The sequence below is a fragment of the Carassius gibelio genome, chromosome A11 (genome assembly GCF_023724105.1).
Source record: "Carassius gibelio isolate Cgi1373 ecotype wild population from Czech Republic chromosome A11, carGib1.2-hapl.c, whole genome shotgun sequence".
NCBI lineage: Eukaryota > Metazoa > Chordata > Actinopteri > Cypriniformes > Cyprinidae > Carassius > Carassius gibelio.
Genome location: NC_068381.1, coordinates 14,742,751 through 14,758,414, shown reverse-complemented (window position 1 = coordinate 14,758,414; position 15,664 = coordinate 14,742,751). Strand labels below are relative to the sequence as shown.

The following is a 15,664-nucleotide window of genomic DNA, read 5'->3' as shown; positions in this document are numbered from 1 at the left end:
GAGTCTTTGGTTCTTTTAATTGTGATGTGTTTGGCTCACATTTAACAAAAACCCAACAATCAACCTCAACCCCAATCTCAACTAATTAGAATACTTCATAAGAACAATAAAACTAAAGCATTTTTAGTGAATTGTTGGCCTTCTGGAAAGTATGTTAATTTACTGTACATGTACTCAATACTTGGTAGAGGCTTGGATTACTGCCTCAATTCAGCGTGGCATAGAGGTGATGAGTTTGTGGCACTGCTGAGGTGGTCTGGAAGCCTAGGTTTCTTTGACAGTGGTTTTCAGCTTATCTGCAGTTTTTGGTTCCTTCTTTCTCAGTTTCCTCTTGAAATTCTCCATGGGGTTCAGGTCTGGTGAGTTTGCTAGTCAGTCAAGCACATCAACACCATGGTCATTAAATCAACTTTTGGTGCTTTCGGCAATGTGGGCAGGTGCGAAATCCTGCTGGAAAATGAAATTAGCTTGTACAAAAAGCTGGTCAGCAGAAGGAAACATGAAGTGCTCCAAAATGTATTGGTAAACGGGTGCAGTGACTTTGGTTTTCAAAAAACACAATGGACCAACACCAGAAGATGACATTGCACCCCAAATCATCACAGACTGTGGAAACTTAAGACCATGGGCTATGAGCTTCTCCACCATTCCTCCAGACTCTAGGACCTTGGTTTCCAAATGAAATACAAAACCTGCTCTCATTTGAAAAGAGGACATTAGACCACTGGGCAACAGTCCAGTTCTTCTTCTCCTTAGCCCAGGTAAGTGGTCTGTGATTCAGGATTGGCTAAACAAGAGGAATATTACAACTGTAGCCAAATTCCTTGACATGTCTGTATGCCTTGACCCAAACCTCAGTCAATTCCTTGTGAAGTTCACTCAAATTGAATTGATTTTGCTTGACAATCTGCAGAAGGCTGCGGTTCTCTTGGTTGGTTGTGCATCTACTGAACCAAACCGAGAGACCATTTTTTTAAGGCTAAGGAAACCTTTGCAGGTGTTTTGAATTGATTGGCTGATTATCATGTTACATTATTCAAATTTTTTGAGAATTGGTGGGTTTTTGTTAAATGTGAGGCAAAATCATCACAATTAAAAGAACCAAAGACTTAAACTACTTCAGTCTTTGTGCAGTCTTTTTGAATTTATTTAATACATGAGTTTCACAATTTGAGTTGAATTACTGAAATAAATAAACTTTTCCATGACATTCTAATTTACTGAGATGCACCTGTAGTGTTTAGTTTAAGGGTTTGTGGGAAGAAGATCTGCAACGATTCTCCTTATGTGTGTGCTGCAACCAAATGTTATTTTCCTTTCATCGTTTAAGAATTTAAAACTCTTGTGTGGGCCCGGCTTTACCTGGGACATGTCTGTTGTTGCTTGCGTTGCTTCACATGGCTACAGCTAAAGTCTGTTACATTGGACGTGACAAAGCATCCAGGGTAGACACTATTGTGTCAGTGTTCTAAGATGCACAATAGTGACTGCATATGTACAGTTGCTAGTCCAAACTGACATGTAAGCTTTTTAAAGGGACATCGGATGCCCATTTTCCACAAGTTGATATGATTATTTAGGGTCTTCATGAAACGTCTGCAACATACTTAGGAGAAAGTGATTTGTCAGTGGACACTGCATTACTATTAATTTTTTTCTTCTTTTTTTTCTGTCGTTTAGAATAAATATCTCCTAGTAGGGAAGGTTAATTCGTTTACTGCGTTATTTTATTTAAAAACTTTATGCTGATTGTGCTGTTATGCTGTAATCAGAATCTACAGCATTCTACAAAAAAAAAAAAAAAAAAAAAAAAACTATTTTTACCTTGTCAAAAATCGATCTGTTCACAGCGACCCGTTTCGGTGCATGTATGTTTAAATTATAATAAGCTACTACTCACCCCACTCCTCTCTTCTCTTTTTGTGTATATTCGGTGTCGCCTTACCATCAAAAACAAAACTAATCCACTACGTCCTCTTGGCTCTGATGCTGAGAGATAAAGAAAACTCTTATGTTCACTCTTACATCCAACACCTGTATTGCTTGCTAGACATGTCGCTACAGCTGATCAAGCGCGAATAAAGTGGCAGACAGCTGAGGGCAGGAATATGCTAATACGGGACAGTCCAGGTTGTGGGCAGGGCCTGAACAGTTAGATGATATCAAATTTGGATAAGACAGAGATATTACTTATTGGACCAAAAAACAGTATGCAGAATCTCGTAGATTACAATTTGCATCTTAGGTGGATGTACTGTATTGTTACTTCCTCTACAGTGAAAAACTTGGGTGTAATATTAGACAGCAACTTCTCTTTTGAAAATCATATTTCCCCTGTTAAAAAGACAGCATTCTTCCATCTTAGAAACATAGTTACAGAGTTCTGGAACATGCTACCTGTTTCTGATGCAGAAAAGCTATTTCATGTTTTCATGACCTCTAGGCTGAATTATTTTAATGCACTTCTAGGTGGTTGTCCTGCATCTTCAATAAACAAGCTACAGGTAGTCCAAAATGCAGCAGATAGAGTCCTTACCAGGGCAAGAAAATATTATCATATTACCCCAATTTTACATTCTTTGCACTGGCTACCTATTAAGTTCCATATCAGTTACAAAATCTTACTACTTACTTTTAATCATGAATTTGACCTCATTGTTTAAGCTGGTAGTGCATCCTGATGGCTGCTTTTAGTTTGTCAGGATGTTGCTACCCCTCTATTATAGCAGCTTTGTTAAGGCGCAGGCTATGAATGCAGCTGTGGCATGCAGTAGGCAGAGTCTTGTTCCTCACTAAAGCTAAGCAGGCCAGAGTCTGGTCAGTACAATGGTTGGAGACTGTTTGTGAAAATGTAGTTTGCTACTACAGCTAGTTTTAGTCCAGCCAGCATGGCTTGAATGGGTGCAGAAGTCCTAGTTTAATGATGTGGACTTCAGATGAGACATTAAACTTGCCTCCTGACATCCGGTTGTCATGAATTCCCCACTTTGACTGTTTTCTTTTTGAAGCTGGTAGCACATTCTGGTTAGCCTGGTAATACCAGACTCTGCTACTTCACTTTGCTTCGTAGACAGAAGCCAAATGAAATTGAGCGGAAATAGGAAGTCTGACGTAGTCAGGCTACATTCTGGTAGGCCATTGTGAACAGCTAGCTTGCTGCTGGAGTTAGTTTAAGTCTGGCCAGCAGGGGGTGCTCATTCCCTGACTTTTACGGGTGCAAAAGTCTTGGTATAACGAAACGGACTTCACAACGTGAAAAGAAGCAACCTTCTGATAAAGTGTTAGACCGGCACCTATAAAAAGGAGTGTTGTTTACATGAGGCATTAAACTGGCCTCCTGACATTCTGCTGTCATTAATTCCCCATCTTAAATATGAATTTGATTGTTTGAACTCATTTTTAGGCTGTTAGTGCATCCTGATGGCAAAATTGAGCTTATCAGTAGTTGCTACCCCTCTATTAGAGCATCTTCACTAACAGACGATGTATCCAATGTAATGATACACATCTGATTTCTTTCTCAACTGTACATGCACTTAAGACATAACCAACAGTATTTTTTTGAGGATACTCACCCAGATGGCAATTCGACATTATTTATGTATTTCAAGAGCAAGAAGAGGCAAAACTCAATTTGGTGTTCAAGGGCTGTGAGACATGGCTCAGAACAGGGCACAGGTGCTGAATTGAACTCTTTCACTCCCTTTTGTGGTCGCATGCTTAAATTGTAAAGTGTATTTGTTTGTTCAGGCACAGGAGGACATGAAGGAGAGCTCGGTGCAGTGTTCGCACGTCTGCTTTTGCATGTGCACCGAACACAGCATGTGAGTACTCAGTTGAGTTCTTGTGTCTTTTGCTTGAATGCTTTAAAGTCTCTTGAATTTTTAAATTAGCAAGGCTTAAAAATAAGCTTTCGTAACAGTGGCTGGTCAGCTGTCCATACCTTGTTTTTAGGCTAGCCTCAGGCAGTTGGTTGGCCCCTATAATAGTCACCACCTTTCACCCCACTAGCGACGGCCCTGGTCTTGAGTACCAGAACTGCATCCTTCATATCGCCGAAGAGTCTGCAAGTTGTGACATCGACATAAATTATTCCCTTAAAGCTGGGTTATTTGTGAAACTGGACAAGGTGATCTTTCCCTCATAACCAAAAACAACTTCTTTGGTGACATTGTTTAATTTAAAATTTTAATCTTTTTGATTAAATTTTTACTTTACTGTTAATAATAATAATAATAATAATAATATTAATTTCCTCATGGACAGACCAGTTTATAAGATTGCAGTTAAGTGTACGCATGGGCTTTTATTAAGTAATATGACTGTCCTACTATTGCTTTTATTGTAAATCTATCCCACAGTGCATCACCTCAGTACTCTGTGGTTGTTTTGCGCCCTCTGTTGTTTGATGTTTGTATTTCAACTGAAGTATTGAGTTCCTCTATAAACACTTATTTTCAGTTTTCCTTCACTATCTGGTTCAGTTCACCCATTACAATCAATCAGTCAATCAGTCATTCACAAGAAATATATGTAGGCACAATTTAAATCATTCTTTAGAATTTAAGTTTACACCTTTAGATCAAGTTAATTTTATTATTTTTTTTTTTTAAGGTCAGAATCAGTAATATAAATTAAGATGTAAATACAATTTTGACTGATACTGTAAATGGATACTTCTGAAATAAGTACTTTGCATATGTGTGTACTTAGAAATCTAAACCTAAAACATTGCACATACTTCTATTATATTTTATGTACAGCTGCATATAAGTGTAACCTAAACCCTAGTCCACACCCTAAAATAAAACTTTTTGCATTTTCACAGCTGTACTCAAAAATATGTAAAATAAGCGCACGCACACACACACGCACACACACACACACACACACACACACACACACACACACACTTAACGATCAGTGGCTCACCAGCACTATATCTGTGCAAGATTGTGTGAGCAGGGAAGAGTCCAAGAATATGGGCAATCAGCCTTCCCTAAATCATAGCAGATAGCACGCTATTTTGAGTCTATTAAGATATATTTAGGTTTCAACAGGCAAGAATTATTTTGGGATAACATTATGCTATGACAAATCTAGTTTCTGATAAAACAATTTAAATAGACTTCAAAAGCTAACTGTGAAGGATAGATGTACTACTATGTTTTGTTTTTATAAGAACCCATTTAAATAATATATTGTTTTTATATACAAATCTCTTTCAATCACATTTATTACAATTAATTATTAGTTTATATATTTTAAACAATATAAATATTGAGTTAGGGTTAGGGATATTTGAAATGTATAAGATCAAAAGTACTTCAGTTTAAAGTTCAAAAGATGTGTCACTATTGATGTTACGTTCTGTGCCAAGGCTTTGGAGCGTGTGTCGAGAAATTTGGCAGCTTTCAGTGAAGCACGTATTGAGGCTTGTATTGCTTTAGAGCAGGAGTCTTCAACCCTGCTCCTGGAGATCTACTGTCCTGTAGACTTCAGTTCCAGCCCTGCTCCAATAGACCTGGCTGTAATTATTAATTAGCCGTAAACACCATGATCAGCTATTCCTTAAAAAAAAAAAAAAAATGTAATACACTGCACTGATACTACTACTAGAGTAAAGCTGAAGGCACAGTTTAAATACAATTCACTACTTCTGAACTATCAGAATATCCACTGTTACCCATCTTTTCAAGACATGATGCTCAAAATGATGGATCACAAAAGGACTTTTCCATTGATTACCTAGCAAGATCAATATCCACTTCTGTACTCAGTCTAGCTTTATGATTCATCAAATTTTATGCACAGAGTGCACAAGTAACACAACTGACCTGGCAATGTTATAACTTGGCTCAATACACGTTTCAGATAAATAAGAAAATCAGATAAATAAAAAGAACTCACTAAAACTGCATAGAAATGCACAATCAAAAAGAGTAGTAAAAACTCAGGAAAAAGTGCAATTTAGAAAATGAGGAAAAAATGCAATTTGGAAATAAATCCCACAGGGTAAAGAAAGCACAATATATTTTTATTGAATTTCTTTCACACAGGTTTTTGTAATGTTATAATATTGGAGATTGACAGTGCCAAAATATAAACACCCATTTTCTTTTTTTACTCTCTCATGATCTCTTTAACATTTAATTGATTCCTTTTTTTCCCCCATTGTAACAAAAATGAAAGCATGTGAGTACATGTATATAAAAGATAACAGAAAAAAAAAAATACAGTCCAACAACAATATTCCTGTGCCCATCAATATTAATTACAGGTAATACTTTGAAGGACCTGCCTTGACTGTGTGTTTTCTTTTTTCCCTAACAACAGAAAACAATAGTAATAAATTCTTGACTAAATGTACAATTGTTAATATCCATGGGCACAAGGAGCACCTTGAACAGAAGGTGAAGGGGAGTGCATATAGTGCTGCAGGACTGGCCAGTTGTTCCTGTAGATCGTCTTGCTCGGTTGCTAACTTTTAAACTCTTTCCCCTTTGCTCTGTGGAGATTTTTTGGAAGTTTTTATCCGCAAGAACCAAAGCAACACCAATCTCTGGTGGGTAATAGGAATGTAGAGAAGGATCCTCAGAACTAAACAAAAAATATATAGAAAAGGAGTTGAGTTAAAAAAAAATGACTTTTCGTTTAGACTTCTCTGTAAAAAGGATAGAAATGCAACATCTCAAACATACGTTCTTGAGGAATTCCTCTGCGACAATTCGGGCCCGAGCGTTGACCGACAGCTTCATCTCACTGATCTCCTTGTCGATCTCCTCCATGAAATGGATAACAAAGTCCACCAGCTTGTGTTTATACATCTGTTCCGTGTGGAAGTTGGTGATGAGGAAGCTGATGTCATAGCCCTGAAAAGCACAAAAGAGGAATTGAGAAAACATGTTAACAGTTTAGATGCTTCACATGCACACCATCATTCAGCTATGCATTTCAAACCATTAAGGTTTATCACGTAAACATTCTTTTTTTCCCCCTTAGTCCTGAAGGAGTTGATTTCCAATCCCCTCTTCTTCTATTATAAAATGAATATTTAATCATAGTTTTCTTAACACTAATGTATCTACTCTGGAACGGTGTTAACTCATTTAGCCCGGCTAAAAAATACCTACAAATTAATACAGTTACACCTATTATACAGGCACTTCTTATTTAATGGTATAAGATGATTTGTTAATTGCATTTAGCTGATTACACATTCAATAAAACATTTGCAATTGGTTTGTAAAAGGTGTTTTTATGCATGTGTGGGCTGCATTTACACTATTTCGCCCAGCGTGTGGTGTGGTGTTTTGAGTGCTTCATAAAAGTGAATCATTTTGCAAAGCTATTAATTCAAATGATTCACAGTTTCAAAAAACTTTGTTTCTCCCATCACTGATGCATCTCTGGTTGGATGAATTACATCTCTCTTTTCATGCCTTGGTAATTCTTCACGACGGAGCTCACCTCAACAGGTTTCCTCCGCAGGATGAAGAAGTTCTCCGCTCGCATCATCATGAACCTCATAAATTTATGGCACAGGATCTTCTCGATCTCATCAGCCTGAGAAAAGCAGGAAATGTCTTTAGAAGATAAAAGCAAGAACAACAAATCGATCTTACACAGGTCATCCTAAACTACGTACCTGCTTGACAGCGATGCTGACTCTCACTGAGTTTATGGAGCCCTCGATCAGGACCTTCTCCTTCTCATTGCGGCTTATGACCACAGGCTGCAACAGAAGCTCTTTGCTACTCCTGTATTGTAACATACATACATATACACATACATACATACATACATATACACATCATGTTCAACACATAAGCAGGACGTGGGTGTGTGAATGAGTTCCTCACCTAACCTCCACCTCAGGCTTGTTGTGTCTCTCCACCACCTGAGAGGAGAAGTTCTCCAGACACAGGGCTGCTTGAAGAGTGGCGCGCACCGCGTTAAGATAGGGTCGCAATGTTGCCGTCTACACACAAAAAGCACCATATTTAGTTAAGTAACACTTCATTATGTAACTTAACTGAGCTGAGCTTAAAGGTGTCTTATAGTTATCATAAGCACAAAGGAACATGGTTGTCAGTGGGTGGAAGAGCGGTTTTGTGCTTGGCCACTCCATTGAGTACGTGTCAATCATTGTGGTGGTGAGGTGTCAATCATCTGCTTGAACATCACTTACTGACAACTACCAGTTGTTGTAAATGCATTAAACACGAGTCATTTATTACATATAGCATCTGTGCTGTGTGCTGCGCATTTATTGTTTTCAAAATGCCCAAAAGAGAATTTTGCCTGCAAAATCACTGATGTTAGCCAGCTAGCATAAATAACATCACTCGATCAAATGAGCCAAAAAAAAACACTTCGCTGACCGCATGCAAATGGTTTACCCGAATGCTGCTTATCGGGTCATTTGATTACCTGCGCTACAATAAATTAACAACCACAGCAACTTTAAGAAATGTAAATCTCTTACCATTTTATATGAGGTCTGTGGAGGAAGACGGAAGTCCGCACGCCACGCCTGGAAATCAGAAAACACGCCTTCATTGCGTTCTCACACTCCCGTAATATACCTATTAGAAGTGCATTAGTGTTTATCATATGCTCATGATTTAAATCTATATGAGTGAATGGTATATAATTAAATACATTTCCATTCATATACAAGTTATTCTGGTTCTATTTTAAGCGTGTAAATTAGGAAAAAAAATACAAACACCAAAACGACCGTTATTAGTTCACATCTGTTCCTATGTTTACGGTGAAGCCCAGCAGCAATCTGACCATTATTCGCTTTTTCTTCCTTATATGGCAAACAACTCGACGGGTCTAATACACTTGTAGTCAAAAAGGTGATGATCTAGAAATATCACTGTGTTGAAATAAACGTTATCTCTTTTGTGGCTTTAAATAGCACACAAGTCTCTAAAAAGAAATAATCTTTAATTATACTGTTTGGACGAGCTTCAGATAGGAATGTACCATTCCGAACGCTGCGGTGTTTTGTGGGGGATGTTAACTGCCAAGTGGGGATATTTATCTGAAATATAAAAAAACAGGTTTGCAGATAGTTTATACATATCAATTAGAATTTGTTTATAAACTATAGATTGGCCATACTAAAGCCACTGTAATACGCATTCGTGTTATTAAAATTTAAGCAGTGAGCTGTCTCCACCCCCAAGCTGAGATGGTTTAGTCAGTAATGGATGCTCCTTTATTGGAGGTAAACAATGATAATATTTTATGAATAAATGTCTGTATGGGTTCAGTTGTGTTATATATTTTAACCTAGTATTTAATTGTCGACATACATCTTTTCATAGCAAGTTATATACATATTTATTGAAAAATGTTTCGACCTGTTTCCTGTGGTTTGAAACTGCATGCAGCTGAATTAGCATGAAGCCGTTAGCTTCCAGTGGCTAAGTTACTCTCATTATCTCACACAGGTATCGTATCACTATTACATAACAGAGTAAGGACATCACAGTGGTGCAATGCATAAAACATTAAAATTTTCATATGTAAACCTTATGAATAACATCTATAGCAGTACATCTGTTCTAGGTTTGTTTGCAATTTCTTTCTGAGTAACTGTTTGCTTTGACCACCTGAGCAAAATCATTTACAGTCTGTTGTTCATTAATAGTGAGGAATTTATCAAACCATTTTGGACGCCTCACACTATCACACAACCCTTATATATATATATATATATATATATATATATATATATATATATATATATATATATTTATATTTATATACATACATACACACACACACACACACACACACACTTTTTTTCTTTTTCTTCTTCTTCTTCTTCAGACATAGGATTCTTGTCAATGAGAAGATGAGTGAACTGAAGGACTGCCCCCCTCTGAAGTACTATGATTTCAAACCTGTGGACCATGTGAAAGTATGTCCACGCTACACAGCAGTGCTCAGCCGCTCAGAAGATGACGGCATTGGCATTGAAGAGCTGGACACGCTTCAGCTGGAACTGGAAACACTGCTCTCCTCTGCGAGTCGACGTCTCAGAGCGCTGGAAGAACAGAGACAGGTGGGCAGTCTTTTGCTATTTGTCTTTCTGCCACCTACTGACTATACCTAAAATTATTCATGCTTACTCTCTGAAACAGATACTTACAGACTGGCAGGACAAAAAAGGGGACAAAAGGTTTCTGAAATTAGGGAAGGATCCAGATCTTGCAGCCTCTTCTCGTCATTCCAAGCCCAAAAAACAGAAGCTTGATGGAAAGGGAAGTCATGGTCCGGGACCTGGGCCAGGTAGACCGAAGTCTAAGAACATACAGACCAAGGTCCAGGAGTTTGAATTCGACGTCGACCCCCAAGATATACCCCGCACCCCTAAAAATGATGCTCCCAACAGGTTTGCTGCAACTGAATGTTTTGTTCTGTGATACGTAATGTATATTTATTATAGGAATATAGACTACTAGATGTTAAATTAAACTGTTTAAATTAAATATCTATACTTTTTCATTTCATACTTTATTGATTCCAGAGGAGAAGTTAAGTTATGAGTATTCAGTCATTCTCCAGTCATTTTTATGTTTATACATTTTTATACAGGTCCAAGGCTGAAATTTCAAAAAAAATTGAAAAATTGACAATAAAGACATTTATAGTACAGTCATTTTCAAAAGGTTTCTTTTTTTTTAAATAAATACTGTTCTTTTGAACTTTTCATTCTTCAAAGAATCCTAAACAAATATATCTTGGTTTCCACAAAAATATCAAGAAAGATAACAAATATATATAAACAAAATGAATATTATTAAATAAAATTACATAAAACACTAGCACTATTTTTAATATTGATAATATAAGAAGAAATGGATCATCGGACACAAAAGACTGGAGTAATGGCTGCTAATATTCAGCTTTGCCATTATAGGAATAAATTAAATTTTTAAATTTATTCAAATGGAAATAAGTTTTTGTAATACTGTAGAAATTTTATATTTCACAGCATTAACATTTTTACTGATTTTTGTTCAAATAAATGCCAATTGTTGGGCATAAGATACTTAAAAAAAAAAAAAAAAAAAAAAAAATTACTCGCCCCAAACTTCTGAAATATTGCATTTCTGTGGTTCTATATGTGTGTAAAACAGATTCTGGGCTTCGGTGGAGCCTTACTGTGCAGACATTACAAATGAAGAGATCCGAGTTCTGGAAGAGCTGCTCAAACCTCCTGAAGATGAAGCTGAATACTACAAGGTAAACATCTTTTAGAAACCAGATCATGCTCCATATAACTGCAGCTTTCTCTGTCCTTTGTTTTAATTATTTCTACATACAGAAAAGTGCGTGTTAAATGGCTGTTGGTTTTCTTTGCAGATTCCAGCTCTCGGAAAGCACTATTCCCAACGCTGGGCTCAAGAGGACCTGTTAGAGGAGCAAAGAGAGGGGGCAAGAGCCAATGACAAGAAAAAAAACATGGTTGGTCCTCTCTCTGAACTGGATGCTAAAGGTAACGGTGCCATTTAAGACATATCTTGATTTCAGTTGCAACATTGTCATTTGTTGTTGTGTCTTATCTTTTATCTGCTATTATTCTGGTTTGGGCAGATGTAGACGCCCTACTGAAGAAATCAGAGTCTCAGCATGAACCTCCTGAGGACGGCTGTCCATTTGGCCCTCTTACTCAGCGGCTGCTGCAAGCACTTGTTGAGGCCAGTGACTCATCATTTTGCTAAAATAAGTACTTCTATTGTGCAACCTTTATTCAGCACAGCTTATGTTTTATTCATATCCTTTTTCATGTTTGTAGGAAAACATCATATCCCCTATGGAGGATTCCCCCATTCCAGACATTCCAGGGAAGGAGGATGGGGCTGGGACATCACCTCGTAGCCAGGGTAAAGCCTTCAGGTAAATCCTTTATTTATATGAGTTATATCTTATGATTTAGTCAGTTATTGATGTTTACTTGTGTATTTAGACTATTCAGAAGTTAAGGGTTGGTAAGTATATTTTTAAATGCTTTTGAAATGCATCTCTTATGACCTCCACAATACAATAAAAACAGTAATATTGTGAAATGTATATGTATATGTATGTGTGTGTGTGTGTATAATGTATTATACTTTTTTTTTTTTAAGTATTTCTTGATGAATTGAAAGTTAAAAATATAATTCATTTGAAAAAGAAATATTTTTTAACATTATAAATTTTATAACACCATAAATTATTAAACATTATGAATCTTCACTGTCACTTTTGATCTTTCAAATGTATTCTTGCTTATCAAGTTGTGCCAGAACTACTTGTTTGTTTTTTTTGGCACTGTATTTTGAGCATCTTGCCACAAGCTCTAAATGTCGAGTTAAAAATACTCTTTCTTTAACACCTCTCAACACTCATTCTGAAACTCGAAACATTCAGATTTATTTTGTTATGCTTTGTCGAAAGCAGGAACTTTTTATTGTATAATTTTTAGCTAAATTAGCAGCCTTCATTTTTCCATCTTTCACTTTTTATATTCAACATGAATCAGCACTCACAACTCATTTTATTTCTGTAATTTGATGCATTTTTGAGTGAACTGGATATTCAGTAACGGGGAAAAACATGGATCTCATACATCAGGATTGGATGGTGAAAAGTAGAGCAGAATATATGATAACTAGCTATTGGTAAACATGATTCAGTAGTCATCATTCAAAAGGATGACAGAGGCAGACAGAGGAATGACATTTTGTAAATACAATTTTTCTTGGATTTAAAAAATGTGTGCATCAATAAAGTAAATCGATTCAGTTTTTAGTAATTTTCTCTTGTTCTGTTGTTCCCAGTGTGCCTCACACACGCTCTCTGGAGGCTCGTATAAGAGAGGAGCTGGTGTCTCAGGGGCTGCTGGACTCTGATGAGAGGCAAGGTGTCGGAGGAGAGTCTGAAGACGAGGTGCTGGCTGAGTTGCAGAAAAGACAAGCTGAACTCAAAGCTCTGACTGCCCACAACCGCTCGCGCAAACAGGAGCTGCTCAAGTGAGTCTCACTGAAAGTGTCTCAGATCCAGATGAAAGTTCTGGCTCATGAAGATACGCTTGCAATCATTCAGAGAGTTAGAGGGGAGCAGCTTGATGTGACAAGTTATGATTTTCTTTTCTATAGTTTTAGTCAGATCGAGTGTGTATTTTTAGATGTACCCATGTCCCCTCTAAGCTAACTATAACAGCAGATATATATATATATCTGCTGTTATAGTTTGCTTTGTTAGACACTAGGCTTCGTGTGAGTTAGGGGGAGTCAAATCTTAACTTTTCACCCTGTTCCTGCAGGTTGGCACGGGAAGAGATGCGGAAACAGGAGCTTCGACAGCGGGTTCGAGTGGCTGACAACGAGGTTATGGAGGCCTTCCGTCGCATCATGGCAGCCAGGCAAAAGAAACGCACGCCAACTAAAAAAGAGAAAGATCAGGCCTGGAAAGCTTTGAAAGAGAGAGAAAGCATTCTCAAACTCTTAGATGGATAAATATGACCGGCAGCTATAATGTGTTTTTTTTTTTTTTTTATGTTTATCTATGGACACTTCATAAAGACAGCTTCAACATCCAGAGAACCTGAAGAACATGTAAACAAACATTTAATATAATGTTCATACGTTTGGTTACGTTGTCCAAAGTAATGCATGACATGACTAGTTGTGATAAATGTTAGACACTATGGGATTCATGTGCCACTGAATTGACATTGTTGATGCCAGATGTATGGCACTTTGAGTTTACTCTTTCTTTTTTTTTTTTTGGCATTTCTGTACAGCTCCCAAATGCAACTGATAAACACAATGGTTTGAAATGGTTAAAGGAATAATTGACCCTAAAATGAAACTTTGTCGTTCTGATCCAGTATCACTGACTTTATTCTGTTGAGCATAAAAGAAGATATTTTGAAGAATGTTGGTCACTGAATAGTTTTGGCCATTGCATGGATAAAAACACAGGCATTTCTTCTTTTATGTTCCAAAGAAAGAAAGAAGGTCATAGAGGAACAACATGAGGGTGAGGAAATGATGTGGGTGAACTATTTATTCTCGTAGTGTTGTAGATAGACTTTTGTTACTACATGGGGTAGAGCAAGAACACAGTATTTTGAGTTTTTATACGATTGAAAGTAAATAAAAGTTTTTATAAAGGCATTGTACATTGGTAATATCGAGATTATAAATCCATGTTGTCATTTATTTGTCCATGTTTAATTTAGTTGTATGATTCTGACATTTTGTGAACTTTTTTGTGTTTGAAAATAAAAACAAAATTTGATAAATTAATAATAGACTGGTGTTCGTCATCTAATTTCTCTTCTGTATGCAAAGATTTGATTTGAAGTGTTGTGAGGGCTGTCTTGACAGGAGGCCGGGCGATGACGTTTTACATTCTAACGCAAACGTTTTTCAAACTGTTTGAAAGAACCGATTGGCAGAAATGTACTGGTGCGTAAAAAAAACAAAAAAAAAACAATGAACACAACCAAAGCTAACTAAGTAAACCCATCATGGCAAATTAAATCAAATACTAAGATAAACATGAATATTTAAAATATACATATAATAAAAATACAAATTTATATTTTCCTTTTCCTTTGTTCTTTTTATTAATATATTTATGTTTCAGCATCTTGCCAAGCAAATAGCATAAATGTTGTGTTTTGTAAATCAACTAATCAAAGGAGACAGCTTGAAGGCTTTGCTGTAATGTACAGTAAATTTACAGCTTTGTCATTTCTGGTTAATTTTAAAGGTACTGACCTAATTCTATTTTAAAATAAGAAGTTTTTTTGCATTTGTGGATAAAAATAATAAGAATATATGCATTTTAAATGTAATATACAATAGTTAAAATTCACCACAATTATTATAAGAAAACATTACAGTGTTTGTATTCTTTTGAATGAAAAATGCAAAATCACAGCAATATCTTAATTTGTTTAAAGCATTAAGTATGTAATGTACCCTTTAATTTGTGGTGAGGTCAAGCAGATTTGGTGTGTGCCAGAGTGTATGGAACGGCTTGCACCCTTGCGGCGAATGAGCTCAGTCATGCGGCTAACTATCGAGACCGGATGGGACAACAACACGGCCCTAATGGAAGGATGGAGACACCGACAAATACTGGTAAAAATCATTTTTCTTCCATAGGGGATTTGGTTTTTAACATTAACGGTGAGGATGAGGTAAGACACTGGCTGGACATTGGAGAAGTAAAGTCACTGGAAGCCATGAAATACATCCAAATTCCTCCTTGACCTTTCACCCAGTCTCCTCATTGGTCAACAACTCTCCAGAGTTTCTGCAGCCTGTAGAGCCCACAGTCAAGAAGGTGAAACTATTGGTCATTTTGAGAAAAGATATGCACTTAAAACAACTTTTTACACTAGTTTATTCATCTGTCCTTTAACAAGGTCCAACAGTGTATATTCTGTACATACATCAGTGGAGAATATTGGCACTTCTGTAATCATTTCCACATACTGAAATGGTTTATTTAACTGCTTTAGAAATTTGTATATACTGTACATAAACTACATTTTAAAGGTTTGTGGTTGGCTAAAAATGTTTGTTGAAGTAGCAGTTCACTCAAAAAGGGAAAATATTTGAAAACCTACATCCAAGAGGGA

The 15,664-nt window shown here is 36.7% G+C and overlaps 2 protein-coding genes across 3 annotated transcripts; one reads left to right on the top strand and one right to left on the bottom strand.

Moving 5' to 3' along the window:
* Nucleotides 1-6,016: 6,016 nt before the first annotated feature.
* Nucleotides 6,017-8,638, bottom strand: LOC128022439 (actin-related protein 2/3 complex subunit 4). Its single transcript, XM_052610031.1, has 6 exons — nt 8,489-8,638; nt 7,863-7,981; nt 7,649-7,760; nt 7,471-7,566; nt 6,702-6,872; nt 6,017-6,600 (listed from the first exon to the last, which is right to left on the bottom strand). Exons 1-6 carry the CDS (start codon nt 8,489-8,491, stop codon nt 6,595-6,597), a joined length of 507 nt encoding a protein of 168 aa, XP_052465991.1. The 5' UTR covers nt 8,492-8,638; the 3' UTR covers nt 6,017-6,594.
* A 479-nt stretch (nt 8,639-9,117) lies between these two features.
* Nucleotides 9,118-13,966, top strand: LOC128022437 (transcriptional adapter 3). Of its 2 annotated transcripts, none has more exons than XM_052610027.1 (9): nt 9,118-9,241; nt 9,850-10,084; nt 10,164-10,414; nt 11,163-11,268; nt 11,389-11,521; nt 11,620-11,723; nt 11,822-11,922; nt 12,846-13,037; nt 13,331-13,966. In XM_052610027.1, exons 1-9 carry the CDS (start codon nt 9,225-9,227, stop codon nt 13,521-13,523), a joined length of 1,332 nt encoding a protein of 443 aa, XP_052465987.1. In that variant the 5' UTR covers nt 9,118-9,224; the 3' UTR covers nt 13,524-13,966. The 2 variants fall into 2 exon arrangements, with proteins under 2 accessions (XP_052465987.1, XP_052465988.1); XM_052610028.1 differs by lacking the exon at nt 9,118-9,241 and adding an exon at nt 9,262-9,467.
* The last annotated feature ends 1,698 nt before the right edge of the window (nt 13,967-15,664 follow it).